Genomic DNA, 16,281 nt, shown 5'->3' with positions numbered 1-16,281 from the left:
TGTCAGAAAATGAGCAACATCTCCCCTCTCCATCACCCCAAACATGACGAATGTACCACGACCCCATCACCCCAAAAATGAGCCACATCCCACCAAGTCTCCATCACCTCAAAAAGAGCAGCATCCCACCGCCTCATCATCCCCAACATCAGCAATGTTCCACTGCCCCATCGGCCCCAAACCAGCCAAATCCCAAAGCTCCATCACCCCAAAATGAGCCACATCCCAAAGCTCCACCTCCCCAGAAGGAGCAATGTCCCATGGCCCCATCAGCCCAACATGAGCCACATCCCCATGGACCCATCACCCCAAAACCCATCATCATGGGACACCCTACAACTCCATCACCCCACAATGAGCCAAGCCCACGATTCCATGCCTGCAATCTGCCCAGAATGGCTCCATCACCCCAAAACACTCAACATCCCATACCTCCATCATCGGGGATACCCCACAACTCCATCACCCCACAATGAGCCAAGCCCACAATTCCATGCCTGCAATCTGCCCAGAATGGCTCCATCACCCCAAAACACTCGATACCCCACGGCTCCATCATCATGGGATGCCCAACCAAGCCATCACCCCAAAACAAGCCAAGCCCCATAGCTCCATCACCCCACAATGAGCCATACCCCATGGCTCCATCATCACGGGACACCCCACAACTCCATCACCCCACAATTCCATGCTTCCAATCTGCCCAGAATGGCTCCATCACCCCAAAACACTCGATACCCCACAGTTCCATCATCACCAGACACCCCACTGTTCCATCACCCCAAAACAAGCCATACCCCATGGTTCCATCATCACGGGACACCCCACAACTCCATCACCCCACAATGAGCCATGCCCCACAGCTCCATCATCATGGGACACCCCACATCTCCATCACCCCCAATCTCCCCCAACCCAACCCCCCCCATCCCCAAACCCACCCCGCAGCTCCATCACCCCCCTGCAACCCCCCCCATCCCCACCTTGAGGTGTTTCTGCAGCTGCACCTCGTGCTGCCGGGTCAGATTCTCGTGCTGCTTCTGGAACTCGGCGAACAGCAGCTGTTTCTGGAGCTGCTGCTGCTGCTTCAGGGCCAGAAGCTCCCGCTGCAGCTGCCGCTCCCGCGCCGCAGCGTCCAGCCCCGCAGCACGGCGCTCCCCGCACGCCTCCGCCGGCACCTCCGGCCCTATAGGGACCCCAAGGGGCTGATATGGGGTGGGGGTGTTCCTCTGGCCCTATAGGGACCCCAAAGGGCTGATATGGGGTGGGGGTGTTCCTCTGGCACTATAGGGACCCCAAAGGGCTGATATGGGGTGAGAGTACCTGCTGGCCCTATAGGGACCCCAAAAGGGCTGCTATGGAGTGGGGGTGTTCCTCCGGCCCTATAGGGACCCCAAAGGGTTGCTATGGGGTAGGGGTGTTCCTCTGGCCCTATAGGGACTCCAAGGGGCTGCTATGGGGTGGGGGGGCTAATACGGGGTGAGAGTACTTCCTGGCCCTATAGGGACCCCAAAGGGCTGCTATGGGGTGGGGGTGTTCCTCCGGCCCTATAGGGATCCCGAAGGGCTGATTTGGGGTGAGGGTGTTCCTCTGGCCCTACAGGGACCCCAAAGGGCTGCTATGGGGTGAGAGTACCTGCTGGCCCTATAGGGACCCCAAAAGGGCTGCTATGGAGTGGGGGTGTTCCTCCGGCCCTATAGGGACCCCAAAGGGCTGCTATGGGGTGGGGGTACTTCCCTGATGCTATAGAGACCCCAAAGGGCTGATATGGGGTGAGAGTACCTGCTGGCCCTATAGGGACCCCAAAGGGCTGATATGGGGTGGGGGTGTTCCTCTGGCCCTATAGGGACCCCAAAGGGCTGCTATGGGGTGAGGGTGTTCCTCTGGCCCTATAGGGATCCCAAAGGGCTGATATGGGGTAGGGGGGCTGATACGGGGTGAGAGTACTTCCTGGCCCTATAGGGACCCCAAAGGGCTGCTATGGGGTGAGAGTACCTGCTGGCCCTATAGGGACCCCAAAGGGCTGATATGGGGTGGGGGTACTTCCCTGATGCTATAGGGACCCCAAAGGGCTGATATGGGGTGGCGGTACATCCCTGATGGTGTAGAGACTCCAAAGGGCTACTGTTGGATAGGGGCGTTCCTCCGGCCCTACAGGGATCCCAAAGGGCTGCTATGGGGTGGGGGGCTGATACGGGGTGAGAGTACCTCCTGGCCCTATAGGGACCCCAAAGGGCTGATATGGGGTGAGAGTATCTGCTGGCCCTATAGGGACCCCAAAGGGCTGCTATGGGGTGAGAGTACCTGCTGGCCCTATAGGGACCCCAAAGGGCTGATATGGGGTGAGAGGACCTGCTGGCCCTATAGGGACCCCAAAGAGCTGATATGGGGTGGGGGTGTTCCTCTGGCCCTATAGGGACCCCAAAGGGTTGCTATGAGGTAGGGGTGTTCCTCTGGCCCTATAGGGACCCCAAAGGGTTGCTATGGGGTGGGGGTGTTCCTCTGGCCCTACAGGGATCCCAAAGGACTACTACGGGGTGGGGGTACCTCTCTGATGCTATAGGGACCCCAAAGGACTACTATGGGGTGGGGGTTCCTCCCTGATGCTATAGGGACCCCAAAGGGCTGCTATGGGGTGGGGGGGCTGATATGGGGTGAGAGTACCTGCTGGCCCTATAGGGACCCCAAAGGGCTGCTATGGGGTGGGGGTGCCAGGGAAGGTATGGTTAAAAGGGGTGGGAGGCAGCTGGACTGGGGGGGAGGGGGGCAGAGCTGGGGATCTCAGGGATGGGGGGGAGGAAGGGGGGGCATTTGGGATGTGCTTATAGGGCAGTGTTGGGGGGGGGGCAATGATAAGGGTGCTGGGGATGCACTTATGGGGTGCTGGGACAGCACAGGGATGGGGGAGGTGGTGGTGTGGGTCGGGGGGGGGGGGGGACAGACACAGGGCCAGGGCTGGGAGGAACTTGGGGGGGGGCACCTTAAGGGCATCCCGTGGTTGGGGGCAGCCAGAAAACTGGGGGGGTGCCCAGCCCCCCCCCTCCAACCCCCAACCCAACCCCAAAGCAAAGCACCAGCAGGAAAGCAAGGGTGGGGGGGGCACAATGGGTGCTAATGGAGCCCCCCCCCACTGACGAGCGGACAGACAGACGTCCCTGCAATGGGAGGGGGCCACCATGGAGCTGTGTCACCCCCCCCTTCAAAAACCAACCCCTCCCAGTACACACCAGCATCCCCAGAGCCAGCCAGGATGGGGCTGCTAAAGGAACTGGGGGGGGGGTCAGCAAGGATGGGGGGGGGCTAAAAATATCCCAGCGAGGGCCCAGCCCCATCCAACCCTGCACTTAGGGGCGACTGAAGTGGCTTTTGTTGGCCAGGGGCCACCAGCACTGCCCCCCCCCTCCCCCCCCCACCGCCACGTCCCAGCTCTGCTGCCCCCCCCCCACACACACACACAGCAGCCAAGGACCCCCCCCCTTGTGTCCCCCCCCCCCCCGCAGGGGGATTACAGCACTGTAAGCAGCTCAGGTACTAAAAATATGCACAGGGTTCTGAGCTGGGGGGGGGCACCCCTGAAGTCACTGCTTGTGCCCCCCGCCCCTATGGGGATGGTGGGGGCTGTGGGGTGCCCCCCCCCCCCCCCACCTCCTGCCCCACCGCTGGGGGGGGGGAATAGATTAACTGCTCTGATTTGGGGTCTGGAGGGGTGAGGGGGGGGGAAGGGGGGGGGGAAGCCCAGTTTTGGGGCTGGGGGGGGGCACTCACCAGCAGTGGGGAGGGCAGCGTGCAGCTGGCTGTGGGGCAGCAGCTCCGGGGGGGGGTCATGGCCGGGCCCCCCCTCTGCAGAGAGACATTGATGAGCTCCCACAGCCCCCCCCTCCTCCAGGACCCCCCCCCCCAAACAATGGGTAACAGACCCAGGATGCACACAGGGTGGGACCCCCAGGACCCACCCCCCTTAATAGCAGGGACATTAATCCACACCAGGAGCCCAAACCCAGATTAACCCCCCCTCACCCTGCACAGCCCCCCCATCCAACACTGAGCCCCACATTGAGACCCCCCCCCAATAACTGGGCTCCTGTTATCAGTAACCCATCACAGCCCAACCCCACTGCAGCCCTACAGGATGGGGACCCCTACAAAATGAATGGACCCCCCCCACCCCACAGAATGGGGACACCCATACAGGACAGAGACCCCCATATGGGGCATAAACCCCCCCTTCCTATAGAAAGGGGACACCCATATAAACCCCCCCCCCCCGAGAATGGGGAACTCCCTATAGGATTGGATCATTCCCATAGTTCATAGCCCCCTTCCCTATAGGATGGGACCCCCCACACGAGGCATAGACCCCCCCCCCAATAGGATGGACCCCTCCCAATAGGATGGACCCCCCCCCAATACGATGGACCCCCCCCAATAGGATGGACCCCTCCCAATAGGATGGACCCCCCCCCAATAGGACAGGCCCCCTCCCATAGGGCATAGCCTCCACCCCATAGAATGGGACCCCCCCCCTTCACTGCCCACCCTTCCTCCCATGGGGGCTGCATTTCCCCCCCCCCCTCCTGCCCCCCCCTCCTTTTAATAGCCAGGGATATTTATGGGTCGCCCCCCCGGTGCCCCCCACCCGCGGGGCTCTTTGGGGCCTTGACGTCAGTGCTGCTATTTCGGGTACAGCTGGCGGGCAGGAGGCCACGGGAACGGCCCCCCCCCCGCCCCCCCCCACCCCAAAGCAGTGCTATGGGGCAGTCCCACAGCGCTATGGGGCTCTCAGCTCCCTGCAGCCCCCCCCCTCCCTGCTCCCCCTCCCCCCCCCCCAAAGCGATGCCTGCACCTCGGTTTCCCCATTTGCACCTTTGGGATCGTGGATGGGACATCCCCCCCCCAGCCCCCCCCCAGCAGCACAATGGGGTCCCCCCCCATTGCAATAGGGACATATAGGAAACCCCCCATTGCAATAGGGACACAAGGACCCCCTCTCCCCCCCCATTTCAATAGGGACACAAAGTGATCCCCCCCCCCCCCATTGCAATAGGGACACAGGGACCCCCTTTCCCCCCCCCCCATTTTAGTAGGGACACAAAGTGATTCCCCCCCCCCATGGCAATAGGGACACAAAGGGATTCCCCCCCACACTGCTATAGGGACACATAGGGACCCCCCCCCCAATTCAATAGGGACACAAAGGGATCCCCCCCTCCCCATGGCAATAGGGATACAGGGACCCCCCCCCCCAATGTAATAGGGACACATAGGGGACCCCCTCAATTGCAATGGGGACCCCGCTGTAATGGGGACACGGGGACCTCCCCCCCATTCTATAGGGACCCCCTGTGCATAATGGGGACATGGGAACCCCTGTGCTATGGGGACACAGGGACCCCATAGTGCAATGGGGACACAATGGGACCCCATAGTGCAATGGGGACATGAGGGACGCCATAGTGCAATGGGGACACAATGGGACCCCATAGTGCAGTAGGGTCCCAATAGGGACATCGTCATGCAGTAGGGACATGGGAACACAACGGGACCCCATAGTGCAATGGGGACACAATGGGACCGCAGCATATAATGAATGGGACCCCACAGTGCAACAGGAACCCCACAGTGCACTATAGGGATCTCTATGCAACACCACATGAGAAAACCCTACAGTACAACAGGGACACAATGGGACCGTAACGTATAATGAATGGGTTTGCAATAGGACCCCATATTGCAGCACGGACACAACGGGACCCCGCAGTGCACTATAGGGACCTTCACACAACGGGGACACGAGGGAACCCCATAGTGCAGTGGGGACATGGGGATATGATGGGATCCCATAGTGCCCCATAGGGACCTTCATGCAATGAGGACACAATAGGACCAGACATGTAATGGGTTCACAATGGGACCCCATAATGCACTACAAGGATGTCTATGCAATAGGGACACAGAGAGACCCCATAGCACAATGGGGGCACGGGGTCACAGTGAGACCCCATAGAGCAACAGGGGCATGAGGGGATGGGACCCTATAGTGCACTATAGGGACCTTTGTGCAATGATGAGACCCCACTATGTAATGGGGATGCTATGGGACCCCAAAGTGCAACGGGGCCACGATGGGATGGGACCCCATTGTGCTATAGGGAGCTTCATGCAATGGGGGCACGATGGGACCCCAAAGTGCAATGGGGCCATAATAGGATGGGACCCAATTGTGCACTATGGGGACCTCATAAAACAGGGACACGTGGGACCCCAAAGCGCAACGGGGACATGGGGACATAATGCAACCCCATAGTGCAATAGGGCCATGATATATGGGAACCCATTGTGAACTATAGGGACGTTCGTGCAATGGGGACGTGGCAGGACCCCAAAGTGCAATGGGGCCACGATGGGATGGGACCCCATAGTGCGCTGTGGGGATGTTCATGCAATGGGGACATGATAAGACCCTAAAGTGCAATAGGGCCACAATGAATGGGACCCCATTGTGCATTATGGGGACATTCATGCAATGGGAACAACATGGGACCCCAAATTGCAATGTGGCCACAATGAACGGGACCCCACAGTGCTCTATAGGGAGCTTCATGCAATGGGGCCACGATGAGACCCCAAAGTGCAATAGGACCATGATGGCATGGGACCCCATTGTGCACTATGGGGACGTTCATGCAATGGGAACAACATGGGACCCCAAATTGCAACGGGGCCACGATGGGATGGGACCCCATGGTGCACTATGGGGACATTCATGCAATGGGGACACCAGGAGACCCCAAAATGCAATGAGGACATGATGAATGGGACCCCACAGTGCTCTATAGGGACCTTCATGCAATGGGGACATGATGGGACCCCAAAGTACAATAGGGCCACGATGAATGGGACCCTATTGTGCACTATGGGGATGTTCATGCAACAGGGACACCGTGGGACCCCAAATTGCAATGGGAACATGATGGGACCCCATTGTGCACTATGGGGACATTCATGCAATGGGAACAACATGGGACCCCAAAATACAATAGGGCCACGATGAATGGGACCCCATAGTGCATTATGGGGACATTCATGCAATGGGGCCACGATGGGACCCCAAAGTGCAATAGGGCCACGATGGCATGCGACCCCATTGTGCACTATGGGGAGCTTCATGCAATGGGGCCATGATGGGACCCCAAAGTGCAATAGGGCCATGATGAACGGGACCCCATAGGGAGCTTCATGCAATGGGGACAACATGGGACCCCAAACAATAGGGCCACGATGAGATGGGACCCCGTTGTGAACTACAGGGAGCTTCATGCAATGGGGACGCAATGGGATGGGACCCCATTGTGCACTATGGGGACATTCATGCAATGGGGCCATGATGGGACCCCAAAGTGCAATGGGGCCACGATGAATGGGACCCCATTGTGCACTATGGGGACGTTCATGCAATGGAAACAATATGGGACCCCAAAGTGCAATGGGAACATGATGGGACCCCATTGTGCTCTATGGGGACGTTCATGCAACGGGGCCATGATGGGACCCCAAAGTGCAATAGGGCCACAATGAACAGGACCCCGTAGGGAGCTTCATGCAATGGGGACACAATGAGACCCCAAAGCGCAATAGGGCCACGATGGGATGGGACCCCATTGTGCACTATGGGGAGCTTCATGCAACGGGGCCACGACGGGACCCCATAGCGCTCTGTAGGGACCTGCATACAGCGGGGCCCCCATCCCGCGGCTTTTCCGTTGGTTTTTCCGCCCCCCCTCTCACCTGCATCCCCGGGGGGCTCCATGCCTGCGGCTGCCGGGGGGTCGCGCAGAGGCGGACGCCGTGGGGGCCGAGCGGCACCGTGCGGGGGGGTGGGGGGGGGTCAGCAGCGCGCGGGGGGGGGGCAGCGTGCCGGCGGGGAGCGGCAGCTCTGCGGGACCCCCCCGCAAAATCAGCGAACGGCCGAGCGGCGGGGGGGGGGGGGGGGCTGCAGAACCCCATGCAAACCGCCCCCCCCCCCCCCCCTCGCAGCCCACCGCCCCCCCCCCCCCAAAACAACAACAATACCAACACCCCCCCCCCGCTCCGCCGCGCCCCACGGCCCCCCCCCGACCCGCAAAGCCCCCCCTTAACATCGCCGCCCCCCCCCCGTATCGCAGCCCCCCCCCCTACCTGCGCACCGCCCGCCCCGCGCGCGCCCCTCCGCCCCTCCATCTTTGCGGCGCGCCCCGCCCGCCCCGACAACAACATTCGGTGACGTCACCGCGCGTCACGTGACGGAACCGCCGCTAAAAATAGCCGCGGCGCGCCGGCCCCTCCCCCACCTCAACCCCCCCCCCTTCCCTCCAATAACCCGCGCTCCTCCCGCGAGGGCGGGGCGAGTTGAGGGGGGGGGGTCTTAAAGGGACCGCGACACCGGGCTGTGCGATGGGGTGTGCGTGCGTGTGAGAGTGAGTGTGCGTGAGTGTGTATGGGTGCGAGAGTGTGACTGTGTGTGGCTGAGTGTGTGTGCGCGCGTAGATGTGTGGGGGGTGAGTGTGAGCTTGTGATTGTGTGAGTGTGTAAGAGTGTGTAAGAGTGTGTATGAGTGTGTGACTGGGTGTGTATGGGTGTGTGCGCGTGCACGTGTGTGTATGTGCGTAGGTGTGGGGGGGGTGAGTGTGAGCGTGTGAGTGTGTGAGAGTGACTGTGAGTGTGAGTGTGTGTGAGTGTGTGAGAGTGACTGTGTGAGTGTGTGTGAGTGTGTGACTGTGTGTGTGAGCATGTGTGTGTGTGTGACAATGACTGTGAGAGTGCATGTGTGTGTGAGTGTATGTGTGTGAGAGTGACTGTGAGTGTGTGTGAGTGGGACTGTGTGTGGGGGGTGTGTATGGGTGTGTGCGTGTGCACACGTGTGTGTGTGCGTAGGTGTGTGTGGGGGGTGTGAGTGTGTGTGTGACTGAGTGTGCGTGGGGGAGTGGGTGTGCGTGTGAGTGTGTGTGTGTGGGTGTGCATGTGTGCACTCCTGCGTGTGTGCACTCACATGTGTGTGCGCTGACACGCGTGTGCCTGCTTATATGCACACGTATTCATGTATACGTGTGCATGGACCCATGTGCCAACCAACATGTATGTGCATGGATGCGTGTGTGCACGCACACCCGTTGGCGTGTGTCCCCATCGATGTGTGTGTGAGATGAGGTGATGTGTGCAGCCACACGGATGTGCACCCTGATGTGTGTGTAAACACGTGTGCTAACATGTGTGTGCGTAGATGTGTGTGCATGCACGCCCGTTGATATGTGCTCCCATCAATGTGCTTGTGAGATGGTGTGTGTGTGCACACTCACATGTGCATGGACCTATAGGTATTAACATGTGTGTGCAGATTAACATGTGTGCATGGACACGTGTGTGCCCGTTCACTTGTGTAGCGATGTGTGCGCGTGAACATGGGTGTGCACATTAACACGTGTGTCTATGGACGCGTATGCCCTCATTTACGTGTGTGCACATCAACCTGTGTGCACTGATGTGTGCGTGCCAGCTCACACGCGTGTTGATCTGCGTGCATTGCCGTGTGTGTGCAGCCTTTGACATGCACCTGCATTGACATGTATGAACCCACTCACGTGTGTGCACGGACACGTATGTGCACACTAACAAGCATGCGCACTGACACACGTGTGTGCACGCAGATGTGTGTGCACGGACACGTATGTGCTCCTTCTCACGCGTGCACATGGACGCGTGTGTTCCTGCTAATACGCGTGTGCACACTGACATCTACGCGCGCTGACACGTGCGTGTGCGCTGACGCGTGCGTGCCCATCCACCCGCACGCGGGACGACACGCGTGTGCGGCGGGTGACGCGGCCCCTTTAAGAGCGGCGCCGCGGGCGGATTTCTGCCCTCCGACGCGGACAGCGGGCAGCGCCGCCCTCCGGGGCCGCGGGTTCGCGTCCCGCTCCCTCCACTTCCGCCTCCGCCGCTTCCATGGTAACGCCGCGAGGGGGGGGGCGGTTTGGGGGGGCTCCTGGGGGGCGATACGGGCGCCATGACGGCCCCTAACGCCCCCCCCCGCCCGCAGGCGTGCGGCTTCCAGCAGCGCTTCGGCGATGACGGGGATCTGGGGGACGAGGTGAGCGGTGGGGGGGGTTAAAGGTTGGGGGGGGGATTTGGGGGGGGGTTGGAGGTGAGGGGGGGGGGATTTGGGGGGGGTTGCGGTGATGCCCACCCGCTCGTTCCGCCCCGCAGGAATTCCTCTCGGCCGTGCGTGACGCCGAGCACCGCTTCGCCCTCCCCGCAGAAGCCGGGCAGAGCGGGGGGGGGGGCGGAGAACCGCCGCGACGGGGGGGGGGCGAGGACGAGGAGGAGGAGGGGGCCGCTAAAAGAGCGCGGCTCGGCCCCCCCCACCCCCCCCCGGCCCCCAAATGGGCTCTGAGGCCCAGCGCCGCCGGAGATCGCCGCCCCCCATCCCCCGCCGCCCCCCCCTCCGACGCCGGGTTATGGGGGGGTCCCGGTCAAAGCGTCGCCCCCCGCCCACCCCCACCGGACCCCCCCCCTCCCCTCCCCCCGGGGGTCCCGCACAGCCCGCTGCTCACCAACCACGTGGTTCAGTTGGTGGCTGCGGCCAGCAGAGCCGCCCCCCCCCCCGCCGCCCCCCGTCCCGCAGCCAAAGCCAAGAGCCGCCGCTTCCCGGGCCCCGCGGGGCTCCTCCCGCAGCAGCAGGTGGGTAAAAAAGGGGGGGGGGGGGGGGCGTGGGGTTCGTCGTGCCCCCCCCCGGTGCAGCCCTTCCCCCCCCCGGGCTGCTTGCTGAGCTCTGTGTACCGATGCGTTTTTTCTTTTGCCCCCCCCCAGCACGCTGGGAAGCAGCACCTGGAGCAGATCCTCATCTCCACCCCTGCAGCTCCGGTTCATGGCGCCGTGGCAAAACTACGTGTGCAGGTGAAGCCTTCAGTTATGGGGGGGGGCACACACAGCTTTATGGGGGGGCACACACAGCTCTCTATGGGACGCACACAGCTCTATATGGGGGGCCATGCAGAGCCTTAGGGGGGGGCACACAGAGCTCTCTATGAGGGGGCATGCAGAGCTCTATGGGGGGGCACACACAGCTCTATGGGGGGGGCACATACAGCTCTCTATATGGGGCACACACAGCTCTCTATGGGGGGGGCACGCATAGCTTTATGGGGGGGGCACACAGAGCCCTTTATGGGGGAGGCACACAGAGCTCTATGGGGGACAGATGCACACAGCTCTCTATGGAGGGGCACACAGCTTTATGGGGGGGCACACAGCTCTATATGGGGCACAGCTCTATGGGGGGGCACACAGAGCTCTCTATGGGGGCTCACACAGCTCTATGGGGCACACAGCTCTATGGGGGGGCACACAGAGCTCTCTATGGGGGCACACAGCTCTATGGGGCACACAGCTCTATGGGGGGCTCACACAGCTCTGACCGCCGCTCTGCTGCACCCCCAGGAGCTGCCCAGCTCCCCACCGCCCCCAGAAGAAGATTTTGGGAAGGGCCCCTGGCTGACCATGAAGACGGAGCTGGGTGTGGATGAGAGAGATCCCAGCTGCTTCCTCAGGACCTACAGCGTGGTTATGGTGCTGCGCAAGGTGAGCTGTGCCCCATCCCACCCCCACCCCCCCCCTCCCGGGTGCAGCAGTGCTATGGGGTCGGTGCACGCAGGCAGCGCTGAAGCAGCTCCCGAGGAACAAAGTGCCCAGCATGGCTGTGATGATCAAAAGCCTCAGCAGGAGCGGCGTTGATGCCGGGGCCGTATTCCGGGACCCGACTGGTGAGAGCCCTCAGAGCCCATCCTCATCCCATCCCCATAACCCCCGGCTCTCCCCATAACCCCCATCCTCGCCCACAGGGGAGATGCAGGGCACGCTGCATCGCCTGCTGCTGGAGGAGCGGCAGGGCGAGCTGAAGCCCGGTGCTGTGCTGCTGCTGAAGCAGGTATGAGGCAGGTGTGGGGCAGCCCCCCAACCCAGCATTGAGCTCTGCCCCAACCCACAGCTCTGCCCCCCCCAGGTGGGCGTTTTCTCCCCGTCCCACCGCAACCACTACCTCAACGTCACCCCCAACAACCTGCTGAGGATCTACAGCCCTGAGCCCGACGCTGGGCTCTCGCAGCAGGAGGTGAGCTGGGGGTGGGGGGTGAGCAGGGAAGGACGGACCCTCCTATCAGAGGAGCTCCTGCAGCTCAGCTTTTTCCAGGTCTCGTCGTCCCAGGAGCGTTCTGCCCCGATCCCACACCACATCCCTGCACACGGGGATGGGGACCTGCAGCGGATGAGCAGCTCTGATGCTCAGCAGCCACCCCGAGGCTCCGGGCTGCACCCACAGAGCAAGGAGCCCACGCAGCAGGAGCCTGCAGGGAGCGATGGCTGCAATGCAGCTGACCTGGGTGAGGAATGAGCTCTGAGCCCTGCACCCCACGGGGAAGGCTCCCAAAAACCTCTCTCACGCAGCCCCACGCTGACACCTTCCCTCTTTCTGCCCCTGCAGATGAGCTGGATGGGCTCCTGCGAGATCTCCCCGAGGATTTCTTCTCAGCCCCAGCCCAGGATGGCTGCTGCTGAGCTCAGGAGCTGCACGCACTGCTGGCACGGTGCTGGGAGCACTCGGGTGCCGCTCTGCCCGCATCCCAACCCTCTGTGCCTTTGTTGTGTTTGTTTGAGGAGCCCTGCAGCCCCCGACACCCCCCCCCCCCCCCCATTAAAGGGCTGTTGGTTCTGCTCTCCTCTCTCGCTGCTGCTTCGTTCCACCCTCAGCCCCAAAAACCCTTCACATGGGGTTTCCCCACCGCGCCCCAAACCCACCAAACCGTTCACCCCGCAAGATCTGACCCTGCGAGATTTGACCCCACAAACCCCCCCATGCTGCACCCACCCGCAGCCAACGCTCCCTTCCCCCCCCCCCCCCTCCATCACCAACGTGACTCTGTTTACCGCAGTTATTTATAGGGCCGTGCTGGGTGCGGGGATGAAGCAGGAGCCCTATTTATAACCCCAACCCAACTCGGGGCTGCAGCACCGACCCCATGGCCCGGGAAACCTTCGCCTTCTCCTCGTCTGCCCTCCGCTCCCTGCAGGCTCAGCGGGAGCTGCTGGAGCGGGAGGAGCGACGGAGGGCTTTGGCCAGGGAATGGGCAGCAAGGAGACTGCAGCCCCCCGAGCCCAGACCCCCCCGCAGCTCCATCCGGAGGCCGCGGTGCTGCCGGGATCCGGCGGTGCACAACGCTCTGTACGCGGGGGATCTGCAACGAGTCAAAGGCATCTTCAGGGATGAGAGCACAGCCAATCTGGTGCTGGAGACGGTCAGCGAGGAGCTGGTGTGGTCACCTGAGCAGGGTATGGGGGGGGGGGGGGGGGGGGGGTTGGTTTTGGAACGGCTGCTAGAAGGGGCAGGGAGTTGGGAGGGATGAATCGCTTTATTTCAGAGAGGGGGGGGGTCGCTAATTGTGGAGGGGGTCTGAATTTGGGAGGAGGGTCCTCAGTTTTGTGAGACCCCGGGATCCATGCGGAGGGGCTGATCGTGGAAGGGCTGACCTGGTTTTGGAGGAGGGGTTCCCGTATTTGGAAAAGGGGGGGGGGGGCGGAGCTGTGACGTGGGGGGGGTCCAGCACCTACTTAGGAAGGGGGTCGTTGTGTGGGAGGGGAGATGCTAAATGTGGGGAGGGGGCGAACTTTGGCAGGGGTGCTTTCACGAGAAAGGCAGGGGCTCAGGGCGGAGGAGGGGGGGCTTTAATTCTGGAAGGGGAGCACAGAGCCCCGAGTGCCTCCACGGGGAAAAAGGGGGAGGATGGGGGGGGTTTCCCGCTTAAAGGGGGGGGGGCTGCCGTGGTGATGGGGGTCTCACCGCCCCTCCCCGCAGGGCTGTGGGTTCTGAGCCCCCGCACCCAGCAGACATCGGCGCTGCGCATCGCGGCCGCCCGCGGTTACGAGGAGTGCGCCCGGCACCTGCTGCTGTGCGGGGCGGAGGTGGACGCCGTGGTGGGTGGGCGGGGGGCTCTGCACGACAGCGTGGCCGCCCCCCGACCATCAAGCGCCCGCCTGCTGCTGTCCTTCGGCGCCGACCCCAACCTGCTCAGCTCGGACGGCAGCGCTCCGCTGCACCTCTGCACGGCGCCCGACAGCCTGCAGTACGCCCCGCCCCCTCCGCGCCCAGCCCCGCCCCCTTCCGCGACAAACCCCGCCCCCTTCATCTGCATGCGGCGCCCCGCCCCTCCTCCGCACCACCCACTCGATCTGCGCGCTAAGCCCCGCCCACGCTTTGCCGATAGGCCCCGCCCCCTCGATCTGCATATCCCGCTCACACCTGCGCCCCGGGGCGGCTCTGACCATTAGGCTCCGCCCACCCGCTGGCCCCGCCCACCCGCCGCACCGCCTTCCACCAAAGCCACGCCCACCTCTGACTTCCCCGCTTGCATGCCGGGCTCCGCCTCCCGCCCCAATTCCCATTGGCTGCCCGCAGCAAGCCACGCCCCCAAACAGCGCACGCCCATCGCAAAGCCACGCCCACTCGCCCCGCGCCCGCCGGCGATCCCCGCCCCGGTGGGGGTTTTGGGGGTCCGGTCCGGGATCCGGGGGTCTCACAGCGGCCCCACGCCGTCCCCGCAGGTGCGCGGAGCTGCTGTTGGCCCACGGCGCCCGGGTGAACCTGGCGACGCGGGAGCGCGCACTGACGGCGCTGCACGTGGCCGCGGGGCGGGGGTTGGCGGAGCACGTGGGGCTGTACCTGCGGCACGGCGCCGACCCCGCGCTGCGCAGCCGCCAGGGCGAAACCCCCCTGAACGCCGCCTGCTCCGGAGCCGAGCGGCCCCGCGACGCCCCGGCGTATTGCCTGGTAGCCGAACGGCTGCTGGCGGCCGGAGCGGATCCCGGGGCCGCGGGGCGGAAAGGCCACACTCCCCTCCACAACGCCTGCGGGAACGCGCAGCACGCTCTGGCACGGCTGCTGCTGCGGCACGGCGCCGATCCCACGGCGACCAACGGAGCTGGGGACACCCCCATGGACTGCGCGCTGAGAGCCGTCCCGGAGTACCGCCGGCACCGCCCCGAGAGCATCATTGCGCTGCTGCTGGAGCACGGAGCCGGGCCTGTGCGGCCCAAGGTGGGGGATGGGGGGACGCGGGGGGACGCGGGGATGCGGCACCGGTGTGAAATGGGGACGAGGTGTCAGCGGGGTGGGGGCGTGATGTTGGTGTGACGTGGGGGTGTGGCGTCCGTGTGCCTTAGGGACACGGGAATGTGGCACTGATGTGACGTGGGGCGGTGTGAGATGGAGACACAGCATTGGTGGGACGTGGAGACAGAGGGCAGGTGTGACATGGGGACAGGAGGCAACACGACGTGAGGGCACAAGGTCAGTGCGACATGGGGGCACGGGACCAGTGTGACATGGGGTCACGACCTTAGCATGACTTGGGGACATGGGAACCTAGCATGGGCGTGACATGGGGAGACGTGACACTGATGTGACATGGGGCTGGTGTGACACGGGGACACAGGGCTGGTGTGGCACAGGGATGTGGCATCAGTGGGACGTGGTAATAACGTGGGGCTGGTGTGAGATGATGGGGATGTGACATCGATGTGACATCGATGTGACGTGGGGACACGGCGCTGGTGTGCCTTGGGGTGCGGCAGTGCTGTGACACGGGAACGTGCTGTTGGTGCGATGTGGGACGCAGGGCTGCTGTGGCTCAGGGACGTGGCACCGCTGTGACCCGCTGTGTCCCTGCAGATGCTGAAGTTCTGCTGCACGCACCCCCCGGCTCTGGAGCTGCTGCTCAACGCCTACGATCGCATCCCCCCCCCCGACACGTGGCTGGAGGCCGTTCCGCCGGAGCTGTGGGAGGTGAGGTGACGCAGGGATGCGGTCACACACCGACGGTGCCGCAGCCGTCCGTACCGCGCTCAGCCCTCTGTCCCCCAACCCCAGGAGCACCACGAGTTCTACACGTCGGCCGTGCGCATGGCGGGGCAGCCCCGGCGCCTGCAGCACTTGGCACGCTGCGCCCTGCGGCGATACCTGGGCACCCGCTGTCACACCGCCGTCCCCGCGCTGTCGCTGCCGCCCGCGCTGCGCCGTTACCTGCAGCTGCCGCTGGAGGGAATCATTTCCTGAGGTCCGGCCGTGGCGCGGGGAGGGGCGGCGGGCCGATGTCAACCCCCCCCCGGTTGGCGTCTCAGCCCGCACTGTTCCCTCCGTGCGGCCATGGGAATAAAGGAGGTGTGGAGGCGGCTGTTAGGGTTCTTCCCTGCGGGATATGG

The 16,281-nt window shown here is 63.2% G+C and overlaps 3 protein-coding genes across 6 annotated transcripts in view; 2 read left to right on the top strand and 1 right to left on the bottom strand.

The window, feature by feature from the left end:
- The window catches only part of HDAC5 (histone deacetylase 5), a 30,933-nt gene extending 23,048 nt beyond the window's left edge, over nt 1-7,885 (bottom strand). For 2 of the 3 annotated variants that reach the window (XM_090125224.1, XM_090125225.1), the window contains exons 1-3: nt 7,786-7,884; nt 3,766-3,840; nt 984-1,186 (exon numbers count right to left, since the gene is read on the bottom strand). In XM_090125224.1, coding sequence (XP_089981350.1) covers nt 984-1,186; nt 3,766-3,840; nt 7,786-7,807 — 300 coding nt within the window. In that variant the 5' untranslated portion in view covers nt 7,808-7,884. Of the gene's footprint in view, nt 1-983; nt 1,187-3,765; nt 3,841-7,785 lie in introns of all 3 variants that reach the window. The other variant, XM_090125226.1, reaches the window with a different exon arrangement.
- A 1,959-nt stretch (nt 7,886-9,844) lies between these two features.
- Nucleotides 9,845-12,714, top strand: HROB (homologous recombination factor with OB-fold). Of its 2 annotated transcripts, XM_090124980.1 has the most exons (9): nt 9,845-9,981; nt 10,073-10,123; nt 10,843-10,929; nt 11,473-11,613; nt 11,687-11,795; nt 11,874-11,959; nt 12,035-12,142; nt 12,221-12,410; nt 12,512-12,713. In XM_090124980.1, exons 1-9 carry the CDS (start codon nt 9,979-9,981, stop codon nt 12,583-12,585), a joined length of 849 nt encoding a protein of 282 aa, XP_089981106.1. In that variant the 5' UTR covers nt 9,845-9,978; the 3' UTR covers nt 12,586-12,713. The 2 variants fall into 2 exon arrangements, with proteins under 2 accessions (XP_089981106.1, XP_089981105.1); XM_090124979.1 differs by lacking the exon at nt 9,845-9,981 and having other exon boundaries at nt 10,005-10,123; nt 12,512-12,714.
- Nucleotides 12,715-12,808: 94 nt separating this feature from the next.
- Nucleotides 12,809-16,247, top strand: ASB16 (ankyrin repeat and SOCS box containing 16). Its single transcript, XM_090124978.1, has 5 exons — nt 12,809-13,356; nt 13,880-14,147; nt 14,626-15,118; nt 15,752-15,865; nt 15,950-16,247. The coding sequence occupies exons 1-5, from the start codon at nt 13,047-13,049 to the stop codon at nt 16,133-16,135; spliced, it is 1,371 nt and encodes a 456-aa protein (XP_089981104.1). The 5' UTR covers nt 12,809-13,046; the 3' UTR covers nt 16,136-16,247.
- The last annotated feature ends 34 nt before the right edge of the window (nt 16,248-16,281 follow it).

The sequence above is a fragment of the Phasianus colchicus genome, chromosome 26 (genome assembly GCF_987193195.1).
Source record: "Phasianus colchicus chromosome 26, bPhaCol1.hap1.1, whole genome shotgun sequence".
Lineage (NCBI taxonomy): Eukaryota > Metazoa > Chordata > Aves > Galliformes > Phasianidae > Phasianus > Phasianus colchicus.
Note: the sequence above shows the minus strand (reverse complement) of the source record. Positions and strands in the feature narration are given on the sequence as shown.

What these genes read in the sequence shown, in the direction of transcription:
- HROB (XM_090124979.1), top strand. Translation starts at nt 10,040, where the DNA reads ATGACGGCCCCTAACGCCCCCCCCCGCCCGCAGGCGTGCGGCTTCCAG. An exon ending in CTGGGCTCTCGCAGCAGGAG is followed by an intron (nt 12,143 to 12,220) that starts GTGAGCTGGGGG and finishes AGCTTTTTCCAG; the next exon opens with GTCTCGTCGTCCCAGGAGCG. An exon ending in CTGCAATGCAGCTGACCTGG is followed by an intron (nt 12,411 to 12,511) that starts GTGAGGAATGAG and finishes CTGCCCCTGCAG; the next exon opens with ATGAGCTGGATGGGCTCCTG.
- ASB16 (XM_090124978.1), top strand. Translation starts at nt 13,047, where the DNA reads ATGGCCCGGGAAACCTTCGCCTTCTCCTCGTCTGCCCTCCGCTCCCTG. An exon ending in GGTGTGGTCACCTGAGCAGG is followed by an intron (nt 13,357 to 13,879) that starts GTATGGGGGGGG and finishes CCCTCCCCGCAG; the next exon opens with GGCTGTGGGTTCTGAGCCCC. An exon ending in ACGGCGCCCGACAGCCTGCA is followed by an intron (nt 14,148 to 14,625) that starts GTACGCCCCGCC and finishes CCGTCCCCGCAG; the next exon opens with GTGCGCGGAGCTGCTGTTGG.